Below are 19,345 nucleotides of genomic sequence, written 5' to 3' on the forward strand. Positions count from 1 at the left end.
AAATTTTTTCAACATTCAATTTTTGTTCTACAACCCACCTTGCAACAAACGATTCTCGGCGTCGGTGAAGCTCAACACCCACGCATCGCCTTCCATGGCGGAATTTTTGCCCTGCAACGCAATACACTCCTTTGACAGCATATCGAATCCTTCAGTCTTAACCTCTGCAACAATATTTGGATGCGGCCATGGTATGCCGGGCAGCGGCCAGTGTGCTGCCGAACGTGGCCACAGGCCGGCGCACTTGAAGGCGGGCGTAATCTGCACAATAATACGTTCGCGTATACGCAACTTCACCTCCGTCGTGTCGGCGATCATTTTGACAATATCACGATAGGCGCACTTATCACAAGCTTGCGCCACCAACGTTTGAAAGCGGGAGCGTATCTTGCGCGCGGATAAATAACCGGACGCGGTAATGAATTCCACCCAAAGGGACATGGAGCGCTTGCGGCCGTCGCTTAGTTTGAGTACCGCGCAGCCGGGCAGTGTGCCATCGTCGACAAAGTTCAATACACCCATCTGATTGAGATAGATCACGATTTCAAATTCGTTGGGCGAGATCACTTCGAGACCCTCAAAGCGGCCATTGTAATCGTTTAGTGAGGAGATGAAGCGCGGCTCCTGCACCTCGACTTCCTTCAGGACGTCTTGCACGATGCGACACACCTCGAGTATTTGCTTGTGGATTTGTGCTTTACGCACTTGTACGCGATCGGCACAATATTTATTCATCTGATAGACCATCTTGGACTGCGCCGCAATCATATCCGACGGGACGAGCATCTTGAGGTGTTGGTTGCTGCTAATGCAGTGCGTTGTAGTTTTAGAGCAGCAGAACTTATTAGCAATTGGATTAAATGCCGGCTGATTGAAATGAGCGCGGCGAGCGTGGTAGTCTAACGGTATATCAGCTTTGAAGTGATAACATTTTTTTCCACGGAAATACTAATTTGTTTGAAGAGCTTTTTGATGTACGAAACTCTTTTTTTTTGCTTTTTCACTAAAAACTTTTCGCTGCTACTTTTGCTATTTCTAACTCAAATTCACTGTTCACAACACTTTCTACTTTTCACTTGCCGCTAGATATTGTTGTTTTTGTGTGTTTTTTCACTATTTAACTTATTGATACTTGGCGGTTTATTATTCGATTACCACCATTCCACACGCGCCATTCACACCCAACAAACAGCCACCGTCGTTAACGCAAAAATCGAATCGAAAACGCCACCGCCGTCGCGTTTAGATTTCTTTCTTCTCGCGTACACACAACGCCAAGCTCCAATGTTGACTGATTCCGTATGGCGCACTCACCGCAAGAAAACCAACCAACCTGGCTCGCCCGCTGCGGCCGGCGCCACTTTGTTGCTCTTCGTTGTTCGCTGCTCAGCGAGTGCGTGCGTGTGTGTCGCTCTATCAGCGCAAGTAACTGAGCGCTAAACAGCAGCAATTGTCGGCCTGCTTGCACGCGCTATGGCCGCTGTAGGCAGTCCCTTTAATGTTTAGTTCATGCTGGTGGTGTGAAAGAGAGAGGCGTATGATAACTCGATCGGGCGTAAGGCCGGTTTGTATCTGTGAATTTACTTACTTATTGCACGCGAATGTGTTAATTTTGTTGTTTCTTTTTATTATGTTTAGGTGTTTGGTGGCGGTGTTTTCGCCACCTCTCCAACGTAAATACAAACATAAATGTCTGATGCCAACAGTTGTAATGGCAGTTTCTCATTGTATCTGGTTTATTTTTTTATCTTTTAATACCAGTACCTACTGAGTTTGCGCTTTTCATATTGCTAGCATTTATTTAAATACATACATACATACGTAGTAAATTTGTCTCTACGCATATCATGTTTGTAGTAGTATTTGTATAGGTACTTGTATTCTTCTGATAGTATTATGTGATAATCCATTATTTACAAAAGATTTTGTTGCAAATGAAGTACGTACTCAACGTTTAAGTTATGTGTGAATGGAGTACCAGCTTTAGGGTTGAGCGTCGTTATTTATTGTACACTCTTATAAAAAATTTATCCTGATCGGATAAAACACTACTGTAACTCTTATTATGATATATTTTCTTCTGACAAATGCCCAACAGATATAGTGATTTTGACCATATACCTACGAAACTATGTATAATCCATAATCAAAAGTTCCTAATTGTGCAATAAAATAAGGTCGAATTTAAAAGATGAATCTTTAAAGACTTTATCATTCCTTCGGAAATATTACCAAAAAAGTCAACTTAATTAAAAGTAAATACGTAAATTTTCTAATTGAAATGTTCTTTTTACATATCATATTATTTTGAATATAACTGTTTAGAGGAAATAATATTATCTTTGGTTTCAGATCTTCATCGGTGCACTTTTTATGCCATTTTGAAGACTTTTTGAGGTAAGGTTTATATGCGAGGTAAACTTCAAATTAAACCGATCACGCCAACTTTTAGTTTTTTTTTTTATCTACATAAGTTCGTAAATGTTAAACACCGAAAATTTTGGTTTAACGACGATTGCTTTAAGTTTTTTCCAAAAAATGTATAAGGCTGTACCACTCTGCGGCAGAGAAGTTTGGGACGGACACTAACAGTATTTTTTTTTTAAGCTGCCTTGGCCAAATATTCATATAAAAGCCATTTCCTGATAATAAACAAACCGATTATCCAAATTAAACAAGTTTGGTAACAAATGAAAGAGGACTAAAAAAGTTTTATGGAAATGTCTAAACGAGGAAAATATTTCAATAAAAAATTTTATTTAATTACCGAAGAACAAACCTTGGGTCGGGTATATGAATTTCTTTTGTATTAAATTATAAAAAAATATATAAATAGAGATGGTAAGGTAACCTTTGTTCATTATTTCTGTTTAAAAGTTATTTCCGTCCTATTTCATTTGATAGCAAATTTGTTAATACCATGTTCTGACCGACATCGAAAACATGTTTTCGTTGCTAAAACTGGTTTTCGACCTAAAACTTGTGTTTTCATCCATGTAAAATCGGTCAAACGAAAACCAGTTTTCGCTGAAAACTACTTGAAATTCCAATCGGTGTCTTCACTAGTTTTTTTTCGATTATTTATCGAAGTGAAACTCATATTTTATCATACTTAATACGCCATTTCGGATTTATTGTTAATTGGCTGGCCAAAGTAAAATAAGAATGAAAGTAAGAGTTGCTAATGAAAAGAAAATGAGAAAATGAAAAAGCATTTTGGTTTTGGTTTTTTGTAGCAAAACTGTAATAAGAGGGTGTAAGAAATGTCAACAAAAACACTAACAACCTGTGTGAACAGCCTTCAGCCTTATCAGGAAATGACTTTTATATAAATATTTGGGCAAGGTGACTTAGAAAAAAAGTAACTGTTATTTTCGGTCCCTGTCATTTCCTCAAAAACAGTGCATGTTTAACTTTTTGCCGCCGTTTATAAGGCCAGTATGCAGCTCTCAAGTAAAGCAAAAACTCCATATAAAATGCTGTGCAAGAAATGGCTAAGAAATTTTCTTGAGGCAGTACGCAGCTCTTAAAAACTTGCTACGCCTTCTATGGCATTCTGAAGTTTTTTTTTGTGAAAAAAGAGCACAAGGCAACCATGCTTGCAGCAGAAATATATGCCCGTTCCATTATTTCTTGAGGAAAGAGTGAGACAACAGGCTGGTAAAGTGTCAGATGTCAAAATTCCTTGGACATACACACGAAATAATGGCAATTTTTTTCTTCTTTTATGGAGGGGAGTTGGACCCCAATCTCTCCCCTTGGGTTCACCTATTCTGACACCAGAGATATTTACTAAGCACACACACTACATTTTTATATTCATAACTTCATTACGTAACCCATAGTATTTTAACCGTATAATCTGGCAACACTATTCAGTCGCATTGCGAAACCATTTAAATTAAAGATTTGTACCAACAAAGCAGTAACGGTTAGACCACGCCTATTCGTACGAACACATTTACACACGAATTAAGCGCGTGAGCGAAATAATTTTGCTGCTTTACATAGATAACCACCAACACGTAGATACAAACCGACAAGCCGTCAAGCAACCACCACCGGCGAACATAATAACCGTAATAAGGCAAATACAACAGTGGCTAGTTGGTGCTTAACAAAACAAACAAACAAACCGCAAACAGACAGACAGTGGCGGCAAAAACCACAACCATAACAGCAGCAAGTGAAAGCAACAACAATATGGATAACGCTACTTGCGCGAAAACACAGCAACAATGGACGGCAAATACAACAAATATGTAGTGTAGTATATGCAGTTATGAGCATAAGTTCGTGTGTAAGCAAAAGCAAGGTTCACAGCGTTAATAAACGAAGCAGTTCGGTTTTTGTTGGTTTAACACCCACACACAAGTAAATAAAAAAAGGCGCTAGCAGCACACATAAACAATTCGTGGACTCGGTTGTCGACGATGGTTGGCGTTGGAGCGTGACAGGGGTGGGGCTGGGGGGATGTTAAGCGTGTGCCCGTAAGTGTTGTGCTGTCCACCCCCATTTAGCAGTCAGCGCAGACGGTGTGGGCTCTTTGTTTTCGTTCATTCAAGTAGGTACGTATTCACCCTTTTTCCCCAATTTCTTTCTATTTTATTTATGTTTGTGCTTTTCATTAAATTACTTGCCCATCCCGTAGCTATTATGTTTCTATGTCTGTTGTTTGTAGGTATGTATGTATGTTTGCAAAGCGTTCCCCAAGCTTAAAGGTCGAAACGGTGTTTTGTGTCTGCCGCCATATACAAGAAAACAGCAACAAATAGAAAAAAGCGTTTCAACAAATTTCCATTGTTCCAGCGTTTAAGCTTTTTGTGCCCTTCCTTTACACAGCTTCATTGAGGGCTTCGAACGTGCACATATATAAAATACATACATACACACCCTGAAGGAAAGATTGGTCCAATTGTTCGAAAAATACACAATCATAGGTATCTATAGTAACATTGTGCCTAAACCAAAGGGAGTCTAAAAATTTAAAGCAATGTCCATTAACAATTATATTATTCAAGAAAACATAACTTGTTTTTAATTGATTTGAATTCGATTTCCCACATTTTGGCAAAAAAACCTTAACCCTTGACGACCGATGGGTCATAAGGGGTCACTTTTTAATTTGTGGTTTTATTGAGAAAGTTTTAATGCATGTTTTTTAATATTTATAAAGTATAAAGAATACCTACAAAAAGAGCAATTTTCTTAGAATTCTTAGAAACCGCAAAAAATTGCAACATGAAATTGACAGATTAAACTCAAAATTCTCCCATTTAAACATTTTTGATAGTCTTAACACGGCCAAATACGGCCAACAGTTTAAAAGCATATTCAAAAAATTTAAAATTAATTAAAGGGTGTATCGGAAGTATGTATTTTTCCTTCCAAAAAAAATCTACAGTTATACATATTTAAAATATTTACTTTTCTGCTTATTCCCTATATTTTTGGTAATATTTTAGATAGTTAATAACTTAAAGAAGACACCGTTGTTCGGTTTGAAGTTTTGTTTGTCAAATACCAAGGACGAAAAGTTTACTTTTGTAAGTACAAAAAACGACTAGGTAATAGAAAACGTAAGTGTCTTCTTATTCCTGCCCAAAACAGCCCAGAGTTTTTTGCGAATAAAAATGGATAAAGTGTCAAAGTGCATATAAGCTGTTTTGTGTTTAGGTACATGTTGCTTGCATTTACTTTTTGCCCAGAAGAATAGTGGCCTCTTGATGTATTTTCAATGTTTAGCACCAGGTAGACCGAGATTTGCCTGGAGTGAATATACTTTTTAAAATTTTCAAGATTTGGATAGCTTTAAAAAATATTGTGGAAAAAAAATGGATTTCGATATCTATTAAGATAGATTCGAATTCCAAAATTTAGGTGGCAACCCTATTCCAAAATACGCTCGAATGTACTGTGCATACATAAAAAAAAATGCTGATTGAAATTAACGAAATATAAATTTGTATTACATAGAAGCGTGGCAACCCTGATAGAAAATATTTTCTGACCAAAGTTTTCAACAATACCTTTCATTTGATATCCATATTGCGACGTTTTAGATAAATTGTGTAGAATTGAAAATAAGTGGCAACCTTACACTATTATCCTGAGGGAAAACATTTTATATATAAGTAAAGCATTGTTTAAGAGCATTTTCTTGATAGCCATGAATAGTAATATTTTACCTACAACAATTTTAAACAAAAAATTAAATAAATATGCGATTCAAAATAGGTGGCAACCCTATTAAAAATATTTTTGAATTAGGGATCTTGAAAATACATTCCATTATTTACTTTTTTGCTTTAAAATTGGTTACAATTTAATAAAATTTAAATAGAATTTTACATGTGCTTTTACCAAACTTTGAACTTCTTACAATGGCCTAAAGTCTAGTTTATGGTGTGCTCCAAGTCTATTCCGAGATCCTACAGGGTATATATGCATGTATGTACAAACATATACATATTCGCGTGTGCGTATTATCGATTTTTTGCTTTCCTACTTGCTTTGCAATTTTCGTTTGTTACGGTTGGCTCACGTCAAAATTAATGAATTTATTATTGTAATTAATGAGATTAACACACGATTATCGAAACGAAAATCCACATACCTGGCAGGGAAGAAGAGAAACGAGAAACTGAAAGAGAGAAAATGTATTGAACTTATAAAGTGTTAAAAAAAAATTAGACCTTAGCGAAAACAATTGTTTAGCCTTCAAAGAAGATGACTCCAGAGAGCAAAGTTGTTCAAAGAATTTATATTTACTACTTATAACTCCACTTCTTAATCAAAAAATTCAAGTATTTACTATTGAATTAGATTGGACAGGATATCAAGTTATCTGCTTAGGATGTTACCTGACAGCCCCTCCTCTTTAGCTCTTTGTTAAACGGTGTTTTGTCAAACAGCTTACTAAAGTAGCTGTTAGACGTGGCAAGTGCAAGTCTGTCAACGGCAACGAGCACTCTATTGTTTTTGCATAATTTCAGTTTCAGTTACACCTTGCAAAGAAGACTCTCTGGCTGCTTACAGGAGAACTTAGAAAAAGCGCTCGCCACGTGTAATAGAACTTTAAGGCCCACGTCGAAGTATGTTTCAGCAATCTATATATTTGTAAAAAAAAAATCGTCGATGTTTTTGCAGAACCGCCTATCGGCCAATTGCAAAACCGCCTATCTTATGACACTAAAATTTTACAGGAGAGCGAAAAAACGGTTTTACTTCAAAGGCAAGGCCATGATAGATGGTATTTTCTCCAGCTATTATTTTTCAAATCGGTTGTTTTAATAACGATTTCATGATTTTTACGCATAAATATCGATGCCTGGAGTTCAGGATTACCAAATCTCATTTTTGCCACAACGGCGTTTTAGGCGGTTTTGCCGTTGTCAGTATATTAAAAAAATAAAGAGAAATTAATATTAGAGTAACAGAAGTCAAATCAAAATTTTTTAAAATTTTCGTCTGTATGTTTGTATGCGCATCACTCGAAAACGAATGCATTGAGTATAGTTTTCACCGATACATTGTTAGAGGTCTAACTTAAAATATAGAAGGAAAAAATTAGAGAGTTTCTACCTATTGTAGTTTAATTAAATTGACAAGATAAAGTAAATATTGCAATATGGATGCCAAAAGAAAGGAAGGTTGCCACCTGTTTGAAAATTTTAATTCAATTTAATTGATAAGATAAATTGAATATTGCAATATGGGTATCAAACAGAAGAGGTTTGGGAAAGTTTACTGCCGAAAATATTTTTTGAGGAGGGTTGCCAGCTGTTTGAAAAATTGTATTTAATTAAATTCATAAATTAAATTAAATATTACAATAAAATACAATTCATTTTAAGTGGCAACTTTGTATAAAAAAAATATAGCGGTTCGTACTTTGTAACTCAAACATCATTTTAGATGCGATTAATTTGAGTTTTTTTTCTACAACTGGCGCCTAAGTACCTGAGTGAATTACCAATATTTTTTTTTTGCTGCTCATAAATTGTCGATATTTGTCACATTACGGTACCAATGATGAAAACGTGTGCAGCACACACAAATATGTATGTCTTATCTACGTAATAATCTTCAGTGCTGTTGAAAGTAAAAGGGACAACCTGCTGTGTGTTGCCCTAACAGGACCTTTGCACGGCACTTTGATAAGAAAACATTGCAGTTGTGTATGCATGTGTGAGATCGTATGTAGGTGTTGATGCACTTGTGTTTTGTTGACCTGTCGCTTGAAAGTGCAGCCATCTGCTGTGCACAGATCAAGCGATACGACGTGGATAATACTCAATAGTGTTTGTTTCTATTTTTTTTTTTTTATTAGGCATCGAGGTTAATACAATGTTTTGTGACATATTTCCAGGCATTTTCTCGGCATGTGCAACGGTGCTTGCATGCCGTAAAAAAAAAACATGGATACACATTTATTCGATTCATTTTTTCTTTGTTTTCTTTCAGGAGGTGACAAAATAGAGTCATTAAAAAGCTTTTCTCCGATATTATTTATTACAACCGCGGCGTCAATTGGACAGATAAAAGCCGCAATTAAGTGCAGGCTACAGTGATAATTCCTCACATTAAAAAAAAAAAAAACATAAAACTGATGTCAATTTTATTTAGTACCAATGACGACTGGCGTGACTATTATCACACCGCCTTACTACTCTCGCATGCATCTACATAATTGATACTTCCACTTTAAAAGATACATACATGGAGATATGTATCTATTACTTCCAGACTTCACCGTTGGCGTTCGAACTTATTTATCGCTGTGATGTAGTGCAAAGTGGCACTAACAACACTTGCAATGGAGCAATGGAGCAATTTCCGCTGCAGTTAGTAGATATACATTGGCGTAGCTGCTACATAAATAAATAAATATATTTATGTATACCTTCCTCAAGTAAGTAGATACTTATACTCACGTGGAAGCAGCATAACGTTTAGTTTGAGGCGCTAATTAAAATTATCTTAATGTATGCCACACATTTCAATTTGAATTATAATGATTTTCCGCATTTCTTGTTCACTACCTGCTCCAAGTCTAGTCCGTTTACTTAGCTCACAATTCGTAAGTGCCAGTATATTGTTGTTGTAATTGATAGGTGTTTTCGTTTTTATATAGATACCCTGGAAGTGTATTCGTTACGTATTTCTATGCATACCTTGCCGGGAAAATCAATTACTTTAAGGACCAGTTGCCTGTTAATCAACTGCCACTTTAATATGCGAAAACTGAATAGGCTACAACTGCAATTCTTAAATCTTTAAAAGAAATCTAATTACAAAGCTTGGAATTTTTACGAAAGTTTTGTTTAATTTCTTTCTATTAGTGCACAAAGATTGAAACATGGATTTATGCGGTTTTTGTTAAAGCATTCTTACTAAAATTATATCGAGCCCTAACCACCAAAAAAACGTAAGCGACATATTTTTCGAAAAATTTCTTTTTGATGCAGAAAGGCCACTAGAGCATCTAGATGCAATTCTGCATCAAAAAGAAAAGTTAAAAAAAAACTTAAAACTCTTAAACTTGTCAATACATATGTAGTGTGTTTATAATTTTGACACGGGGTGTACTTTTTTAATTGGTTAATTTTTGACACTGTCTGCCTTATTCCGACAGGGTACATAGGTTGTATGTATGTACTTATATAAGTTGGAAGATGTTGTCAACTCTTATCGTCTGCGGAGCAGCGTCTGTATAATTTTCTAATTTATTGTAAATTTAATGAAAAACTTTGGTAAAAATGCTAGTTAGGCGTTTTAAATGTTGGTTTGATTAAAGTTTGTAGGTCTCATTTATCAAAGACACACGAGAATGTGCTACTAAGAGTTAAAAATTGTAAAAGATAAAAAGCCAAAAGGGGTCAATTTCATCCAGTATTTGTTGTTTTAATTGAATTGGATAGTGACGACAGTGACGATGCGGTACCTAAGAAAATGTCTTGCTCAACGCCGGTTCACCCTTGGTCAGTGGCGGATTTAAGAAAAAGGGCCCAATTCTGGGTCTGCAATTTATTCAGGGGCCCAAACCAACAAATATTTTCGCTTTGGGCCTTTAGAGATCTAGATCAGCGGTGGGCAGAGAGAGCTTTTACTCTGCACGTGCCTATATAAAATGTACAAAAAGCTCAGAAGAGCTTTCCCCGCGGGCAAGGCGGTGCCCATAACCGATATAGATGAAAGCAGTCATTATAACCGAGGCTGATGACAACTTTTTTCAGGACGATATAACTGGCTATGCATTTATGTATAAGTACATATGTATCTGTAATGCAGAAGCCAACTAATTAAATCACGATCGCGTAAAAAGGAAATCAGCAAAACAATGAGCGTACCACAGAGTATCAGCAATATGCCACACATGGCAACAACTTCATTTTGCTACCGCCAACACAAAACAGCAACGTGTTGCAAGTGTCGCCAACACTATCAGCGGTCGGTAATCTAAATAAGTGTATGGCGACAGTGGAAATGTAGAGCAAAACATTTGTCCTTTGCAGGTTCCGTCCTTGCGTCTGTGTTGTCGTGGCATCATTCTTGTGAAGTTTTATACAACTTGCAACTGCTTGTGCGCGCCACTTATTTAATTGTGTGCAAAAGCAAAGAAGCAAAAATTAAAAATCGAATTGGTGTATGTTGGTTCATTGGTGTGTAGTCCTATATCATATACCTACTAAGTATATATATTTTTACTAAGTATAGATTCACATGTATGTATGTATATAAAAGTCCACATATATATGTTTTACTGTGCACGTTGCATTGTCATGTGCAACCGCAGCATGTTGAAGTGATTGCGATCAAAACGGCAGCTGCTTTGTATGCTCACCAAAGGCAAAAAAAAAAATAAAATAAAACAAGTAAGAAAGGCTAAGTTCGGGCGGAGCCGAACATTAAATACCCGGCGCAAGTATTAAATATATGTTTTTTCACCCTTCCGAAACCTTCCGCTAGATGGTAAGCCGAGTTGTAACAATTTTGAGTAAATTAGCGTCCTTCAATTTCGAAATATTGAAGTTTCAAGCAATTCTTAAATTTACCGTTATATGAGAATCGGCCGTTATATTAGTCCGATTTCAATAATTTTCAACGTTTTGCTTACACGTGGCAAGTACAATAACCATACCGAGTTTGGTACAAATTGGTAGAACGGTTACCGGTATACTTATATGTGATCATAAGTGGGCGGTGCCACTCCCATTTTCCAAAATTTTACCATAAACGCATTTCTTGGTAAAGAATTGTTGCAACCATCAATTTTGAAAAAAATGAGCTTCAATATTTAATGATTTATCGAAGATTTTGTATTTCTCTAAATTACCGTTATATAGGATGTGGGCGTGGTTATGGTCCGATTTTAAAAAGTTTCGGCGGTTTTTTATGCTGTACCAAGGCCAACAACTGTGCCAAGTTTGGAAGAAATTGGTGTAGCGGTTACCAAGATATACACATGTAACCATAAGTGGGCGTGGCTACGCCCATTTTCCAAGAATTTATAATATTCTTATTTTTCGTCTAAAACTTATTATAAATATCAATTTTGAGTGAATAATCTCCAGTAGTTACTAAAATATTGCAGTTTTCATATTTCTGAAAATTACCGTTATATGGGAAATAGGCGTGGTTATTGAGCGATTTTAAAAATTTTCGGCCATTTGGTATGTTATGCGAAGGCCAACAACTGTGCCAAGTTTGGAAGAAATTGGGGCAGCGGTTACCAAGATATACACATGTAACCATAAGTGGGCGTGGCTACGCCCATTTTCCAAAAATTTATAATATTCCTATTTTTCGTCTAAAAATTATTGTAAATATCAATTTTGAGTGAATTATCTTCAGTAGTTACTAAAATATCGCAGTTTTCGTATTTCTGGAAATTACCGTTATATGGGAAGTGGGCGTGGTTAAAGTCCGATTTCGCCCATTTTCAATACCAACCTACCTTGGATTAAGGGAAACCTACATACCAAATTTCGTTGAGATATCTCAATTTTTGCTCGAGTTATCGTGTACACGGACAGACGGACAGACGGACAGACGGACAGACGGACAGACGGACAGACGGACAGACGGACAGACGGACGGACAGACAGACATGGCTTAATCGATTTCTTTTTTCATCCTGATCATTTATGTATACATTTGTCTATATCTATCTCGATTCGTTTTGGCTGTTACAAACAACCGTTATGTGAACAAAATTAATATACCCTTGTGCACAAGTGCGCTCGGGTATAAAAATAACGCGCCACATGTTTCTGCCGCAGTGTTTCTAGAGCTGCTGGTGTTTTCGCTGCTTAAGTGGAGCACTTTTCAATGCAAACATGTTCATTTGAATGCAAATAAAATTAATGGTAGTTAGTTGGTAATATTGGCAAGAGTCTGCGAATTACATACCTATCTGCTTCCGCCATGTGAAAGAATCGAATCGAAGAGCACAAAGGTACGCGTTCTAACTACTTATATACATTAATAGTTACAGCACTAAAAACAGGCGCCTGCTCCGTTTGCCTTCTTCACTGGAAGAGTGCACCTTATGGCTTCCAACTTACTGTGTTGAGCAGATTTTTTAAGTCAAGCTTACTTAATAGCGGCCACGATAGCCGAGTTGTTGAAGGTGTGTACTATCACTCAGTCATGTTCCAGGTTCGATCTCTGTTCCGAAAACATCCAACATAAAGTTCGGATTCGCATTCAGCGTGTTGAATAACATAGGGATATATAGGTTTGGTTAGATATGTATAAACTTTTTTTTTTTTGTAAACGTGCGTTATTGTTTTCTCTACTGCTTGGCTTTTTAGAAATCATCGGCGCCGATCCATCCTTTATTCGTTATGTCTGCATAAGAAACCGCGAGGTGCCTTTTGATTTTGTTAGCATGATAAAAGCCTGCGATGCTAAACACTGGAAATGAAAACCTTCACTTCATTCTTCTTTGCATGTGGAATTTGATATTCCGACTCTGAATGCAGAGCTTTACTTTTCCAACATTACAAGAAACTTTTGCTTTTAGGATATCCCAAGAGGTGATACCAATATAACGAAGATATTTGAGAACAAATTGAAAATCGATTTAGTAAACCATAATGTAAGCTGCAATACTCCCAAGCGAACTCCTCGCGCAAGCGCACAGAAGGCTCGAAAACGGCAGAAGGCATTACAGATAAACTTGAAATGAGCGAATGACTCCAGGCGATTTCTTTCTATGAGATAAACCCACCAGTGGTTTCGGAGTTTAAATTTCGGACCATAAAAGGAGAACAAGAATAAATATACAGATAAGCAACTTGCTAATAGCAAGCAGGTCAACATAGTAGTATTAAAGAAGATGTCAAGAGAGTCCAAATACTAATTGAAAGATCTGCTAAAGAGGAGATCTTAGCATTATGCAGTTCGCCTTTAAGAAATAAGTTTTTTTAAAAATTGCCTAAATTAAATTAAAAACACATATTTATTTTTCTTTTTTAAACAATAAAATAAATAAAAGAAAATTAAATTAAAAAAAGAAACAAATTACCAAGAAAGAGGGAAATAGTACTTAAAAATTAAATTAGATTAAAAATATTTTTATTAAACAAAAAAAAAAAGAAAGAATTTAAAAAATTTATCTAGATCTTAAAATTTAAATGAAATAAAATACATACATATACATTTTTTAAACAATAAAATCTTAAAATTATAATAAAATAAAATAAGGAAAAGAATAAAAAAGAGCGAAAAAATAGGTATCTAAAATAAATTTCTAAAAAGTAAATTACCTAAATTAAACAAAAAAATATTTTTATTACATAATAAAATCTTAAAATTAAAAGAAAATTTAACTAAAAAACTAAAACAGAATTATTTAGATAAGAAAAAAATAAAATACGTTATTCAAAATTAAATGAAATAAAAAAATATTCCTTTTAAAACCATAACAACCAAACCATTAAAGAAAACTAAATCAGTTTTTAAAAATTAAATTAACTTAAAAAAAATATATATCCTTTTTAAAAATTAAAATTCTGAAAATTTAAATTGAAAACAAAAAAAAAAATTAGTTAAAAAAAAGTAAAATAATTCCACTGCGCCAGGACTCGAACTCGGATCAATCGATTGGCACGTCTGTGTTTTGCCCACTCGGTCATTGCGACCGGTGCAGTGACGCGAGCTAAATGATAATACAAGTGCTTTCTCTCAAAATAGCTTTTCACCACGAGTACCATCTGTCTTTTATTTGTCTTACGAAAGACTTTTCACCATCTTGGCCAGAATTGCACTGTTGTTAGGCTGGGCGAAATACCCACTGGTAAAGGTTAAAATTAAAGGATTAAACTTTTGAGAAACATACGAAAATGAAAACAAAAACAAAGTAGGTTTCGACGACATATAAATATCCAGCGATATTCAACCTAATTATCTATCTCGAACGATCGGCCGCACGAACGTTTTGTCTAAAGACGAATGCTTTAAAAACTAGTCCGTTAACAAAATTCTAGCTGGTTTACATGTAACCGAGGCAAGGTCAACCTAATCGTCGTAAAGCAAGATGAAGACATCCGATGGAATTACAAAATTGCAAGTAGAGACGATTACGTCTGCGGACAAATCGTTCGAGATTGATAATAAGCCTGATCATCGCATCTAATTCTAGATTGCTAAGCCATTTCATGGAGACAAGGCTTCCTAAAGGAAATCGGTTTAGATAAAGCTTTGCCAAGAGGAGTCGCAAAGCATTTTTCATACTAATATCTATAGTAAATTTTAAAAATTAGTAACTTCACAAACTACATGAAAGTTCCTTTGAAAAGACCACCCAAGCATCGCCTAAATAATTTTCTTACTTTCCAAAACAGTGGATTGACATCGTCCATTTGGTTGCATGAAATAGGTATTTTCTAAAAGCAACGAGATGTCTATCAATACGGGCTGGCGATGCTTCAACGCTGTCATCAATCACTTTATATTCCTATGTACATAGATACAAAGACAAAGAGCAGCTGAATGAACAGCAGTTATTTATACGAATTTCCTTATTTTGTTGTGACTTGAACGAATAAATTACGAATTATCAACGAAAATATCAAATTCAGTGGCAGCATTGACATAACCATCAATGATAGCAATGATCTGGCGACAGTTGCCAACTATGCAAGCGACCTCAAAAGGAGGCAAAATGTCGTGGAGGAAAATGAGAAAATAATACAGTCTAGCCGATAGATGCGATCAGCCACAAACATGTGCAATCGATCATTGGATTACGTAAGAGCAGGCGACAAGTAGCTGCTGAAGGCAAACGAGACGCATGCAACTCTGTAACTGCATGGAAAACTAATTGAAATAAAATAAATTAATAAATAAATAAAAGTAGCAGACTTTTCGAAATGTCAACATTGGCGACATTAAAACGCGCTACAACAACATAACACCTGACCCGAAAGCATGCAAGCAACCACATATGTACACACGTACATATCTTTGTCAGCGCATTTCGTGGAAAGGGCACCCGAATACCCCTTGTCAACCAGCCGCCTGAGCAAACGTTGGAGACGTTCTTGAAAGAGATGCAACTGTTGAACTGCGCATGCGCGCAGGGCATTTACCTGATATTCAGTGCTGCGCGCAAGGCTGTTGGTTTTGATGTTGTTGTTGTCACTGAGCGATGCCACTGTTGTGTTGCCGCTGCGTGGTATTCTAGAGTGGCGCCTGCATCCCGCCGTGTTGAGTCTGTGATAATACGGAATGTGCGTCAGCCGCTGGAAGCGACTTGCATGCGCACACACAATCTCATATACATACATACACACATATGCATTCATATTGGAGTTTGTTTTTGTTTGTGTATTTACATACCTGCATCACATTCAAATCAGCGAGGGCCAAAATGCCATTGGCAGCGTGCGTGTACAGCGAAGGGGTCAATCGAGCAGCGCAGTCGCAGGCACAGTGGCTCGGATGCGTTTAAGCGCGCAACAGACAATCGGACAGGCAGGCAGCTAACGTTTTCGTATCAACATATCAGTTAACCAGCCGGGCGGCTGTGTGGCGGTGCGGCGCACAGTGGTGCAAACGGGAAATATACTATTCAAAACGGTCTACAGACTAGAATACTTGATTGATTTTCACTTTTTTTAATTGAAAGATAAATAAATTCTTAAGAGGTTTTTATTTATTTATGTACAACAAATTCTTAGGTCCAAAGTGCAGTGAAAGTAGCATAAATTGAAGAAAATCGATTCTCTTCTTCCTGTTAATGAATGTTACAAAATAAAAACTACTTGAAAATAATTATAGGGTTACCCTAAAACGAAAAGTTTACACAAGATAAATTTGAGGTATGTGTACTCATATTTTAAAAATATTTTTAATTTTCATAAATTTTATTTTTTTGATCCTTATTATTTTTTAGTGCATGTTTGAAATGGTTAAGAAAGCACTTTGATTTTTAATAATTTTTTTTATTGATATTTCGGGCACATTTTACGTATTTATGTGGAAAAAAAGCCTAGACTGTCAGCAAAAAAAAATATATATAAAAAATTTAGATCAACTTGGATTCTTAGCCGATTGAAATATGCACTTTAATGACCTAAACAATTTTTTCTTAAAAAAAAATATTTTGGGAAAAATTTTTTTATAACATTTCATATTTTTCTTGTGTAATATTTTCGTTTAAGAGGAACCCTATAATTCTTTAAACTAGCTTTTAGCACATAACATTCATTAACTGGAAGAGCAGAACCGATTTTTTTTTTTTAAACTGAATAGTAAATTTCGCATTTGCCCCACAGTGCGGCGGGTCAGTAAAAATTATGCAGTGCAAAGTTGTGGTAAATGAATTCCCGCCGCCTGTCCACAATTCGTCTGCCCTACGATGCTTGGCGCTTGCTGCTCACTGCTCACTGATGGTTATTGGAGCAAACCCGCCGAAAACCCGCTCGTCCGCTGCCCCGCTGTTCCCTTGCAATGTTGAAAACCTTGTTTGAGAGTTTGCGCAGCATGCAACATGTCTACCATGTGGCTAATTTATGTGCGTGGAACTTAAGCACCCATCAACAAGTTTGCGTAAATGTAAGTAAAGCTCATTTTTTATATCCATTAGGCCATTCAAAATGTTGGCTACATGCAGGGGACCGACCAACTATTTAAGTAACTGCTGCCCGCCAGTGATGCGTGTGCGCTGCTGGCTGGCATTTGTGCGAATCGAGTGAGTCTTTCTCTTTTCGTTTGATGCGCAGATAATTTTAGTTAAGCAAATAAAGGTAAGAAGTTTGGGGAGGTTGCGAAGCTACGTTTCAAAACGAAGTAAGTTGGTAATTTCAATTACATTAAAAGAGCTCTGTTTTATTATGAAAATCGTTGGCACTTCGAGCCTCCGTGAAGAGTACTTTAAGGCTATGCTTTGGCGTCTCACAGTACTTGTCTGCATTCAACAGGGAGTGGCTCAAACGATTATTTTGCATCCGGTTTAAGCACGACTTGCGGTGTTTACACGAACTATTCCCTGCGTAGCAACCGAACACACATTCAAGAGCGAGCTAATATGAGAAGACAAACCCCCAGTTATTGGTTGTGCGCTGAGCTTAAAACCCGCCATGTAAAAGCAAACTCCAATGAAATTAAGAATGAAGCCTCGGATAAGACCCCTTTCTTTCGATGACGATCACGGCAAACGTATAGAGGACTGCCCACTCCTGGAGTAAGGAAGGTACCTCTGCATGACTGGTACATGTCCTTGGTAAGACATCACCGCCATTCAGGAAATGTGTACCACGGGGTAAGGAAGAAAGTGGAAAAGCAGAATTAGGCTAATATTGGCGAGCCCGAGAGAGAAAATGGCAGAAAAAGGAAGCTCACGAAACTGTAATGCCACGCTGCGATCGGGCGCAACATGAGTTGATGCGATCGATATAGGGAGCTAAAGAGGGACGCGAGACGTATTTGCGCGCAAAAACAAGAGAGACCTCGAAATATCTGAGTTCATAATTTTATCAGAAAGTAAGACGAATTACAGAAGGATTCAAGGCCAGAGTGAATTCCTCTAAGAATAAATACGCCGACCTTGTGATAGATGTCGAAAGCCTACTTAAATTGCGCAACACCTCAGCTCCATCGGAAATGGGAAGCAGCGCTCCGAGAAGTTTGATACCAAACGACGATTCATACAGGGCGACTCGGAGTTGTGTGATTTCTTTAATTTAAATCTCCCATACCAAAAAGTGCTACTTTAGACCGAGGACAGCTGCAGCGCCTAATAAGAAGAGGAAGATTATAAAATACATACTCTCAGCATGGTCTCTAACAACCAAAACAAATTTTCTTCCTTCATAAAAAAAACATTTGTATGCATATGTACGTATGCACGAGTACTATCTTCAAACAATTATTATTTTTTAATCTTTGCAACGTTTTTTTAATCGACTGCATAAATTAATAATCGAACTCAGGCGCACAGAAAAACCAACATTTACCCCATTTCCATAGAAAGTCAATTGCATTTTAATTATAATGTTGAAGAAATTTAATGCTGTGCTAAATTCAAACAAGCAGTTTGCCAAGCAAATACAACTACTCATCGCGCGCAATGTCCATACATACATACATACATATGTATGTGCAACACCAACGCCACCGAAACAGGAATAAATAAATGTGGTGATACAGCCAGCCAAGTGTGGTGTGATGAGGCATAGGAAGCGTAGTTGACTTAAAACAGCGATTAAAATCATGAAATCAATTTAGCATTTTTTGCAAATAGCTGGCAGGCGTGAAATTTCCATTCGTATACGCAGGGGCAGACAGGCGCTGATATGCATGAAGTTGTGTTTGTATATTAGGGTGGGTCAAAAATGCATAGGAAAATTTACTTTCTGGAATGTTCATGCTGCTATGCCCTCACAAATTATAGGGAATTGATTATTTAGAATTATAGAATAATTTAATTTTTTGAAGTTTCCTGCAGGGAAATATTCTTAGTTAATTCAAAAATATTTATTTTTAACAATTGTATAGCAATTCTATGAAAATACTGCATTTGCCACTGCTACACCTACACCATGAATAAAAGACCCATTAGGGGTATTCACGATCCGGTGCATACTGTCTAGCATGGTGCATAGATAGGATAAAAAGCATGGTTGGCTAACTCTGCTGTTGTTTGAACACACTGCTAGGCAGTATGCACCGGATCGTGAATACCCCTATTGTGGTACCGCAGTCTGACACCGTTCAATTAACCCGCCTGCTGGACCATTTCGTGCAACACATTCGGTACCTTCGGAAATGCACGCGGAGCCTTTCTGCATGTCTTTCTATAAGACCGTGCAAGGTCAGACCTCTCACAACGTAA

At 36.7% G+C, this 19,345-nt stretch overlaps 1 protein-coding gene across 2 annotated transcripts in view; it reads right to left on the minus strand.

Moving 5' to 3' along the window:
- LOC118733171 (protein mab-21) overlaps positions 1-19,345 on the minus strand; it is a 65,191-nt gene that overhangs the window by 20,061 nt on the left and 25,785 nt on the right. Inside the window, exon 1 of one of the 2 annotated variants that reach the window (XM_036462447.1) lies at positions 39-1,340. The exons of the other annotated variant lie outside the window; for it this stretch is intronic. Within the exon in view, the coding sequence (XP_036318340.1) occupies positions 39-786 (748 nt within the window). The 5' untranslated portion in view covers positions 787-1,340. Of the gene's footprint in view, positions 1-38; positions 1,341-19,345 lie in introns of those variants that run through there. 2 annotated transcript variants of the gene reach the window in all.

This window comes from Rhagoletis pomonella, unplaced genomic scaffold, assembly GCF_013731165.1.
Source record: "Rhagoletis pomonella isolate Grant_MI unplaced genomic scaffold, Rhpom_1.0 Rhpom_scaffold_00002, whole genome shotgun sequence".
In the NCBI taxonomy this organism is placed as follows: Eukaryota; Metazoa; Arthropoda; class Insecta; order Diptera; family Tephritidae; genus Rhagoletis; species Rhagoletis pomonella.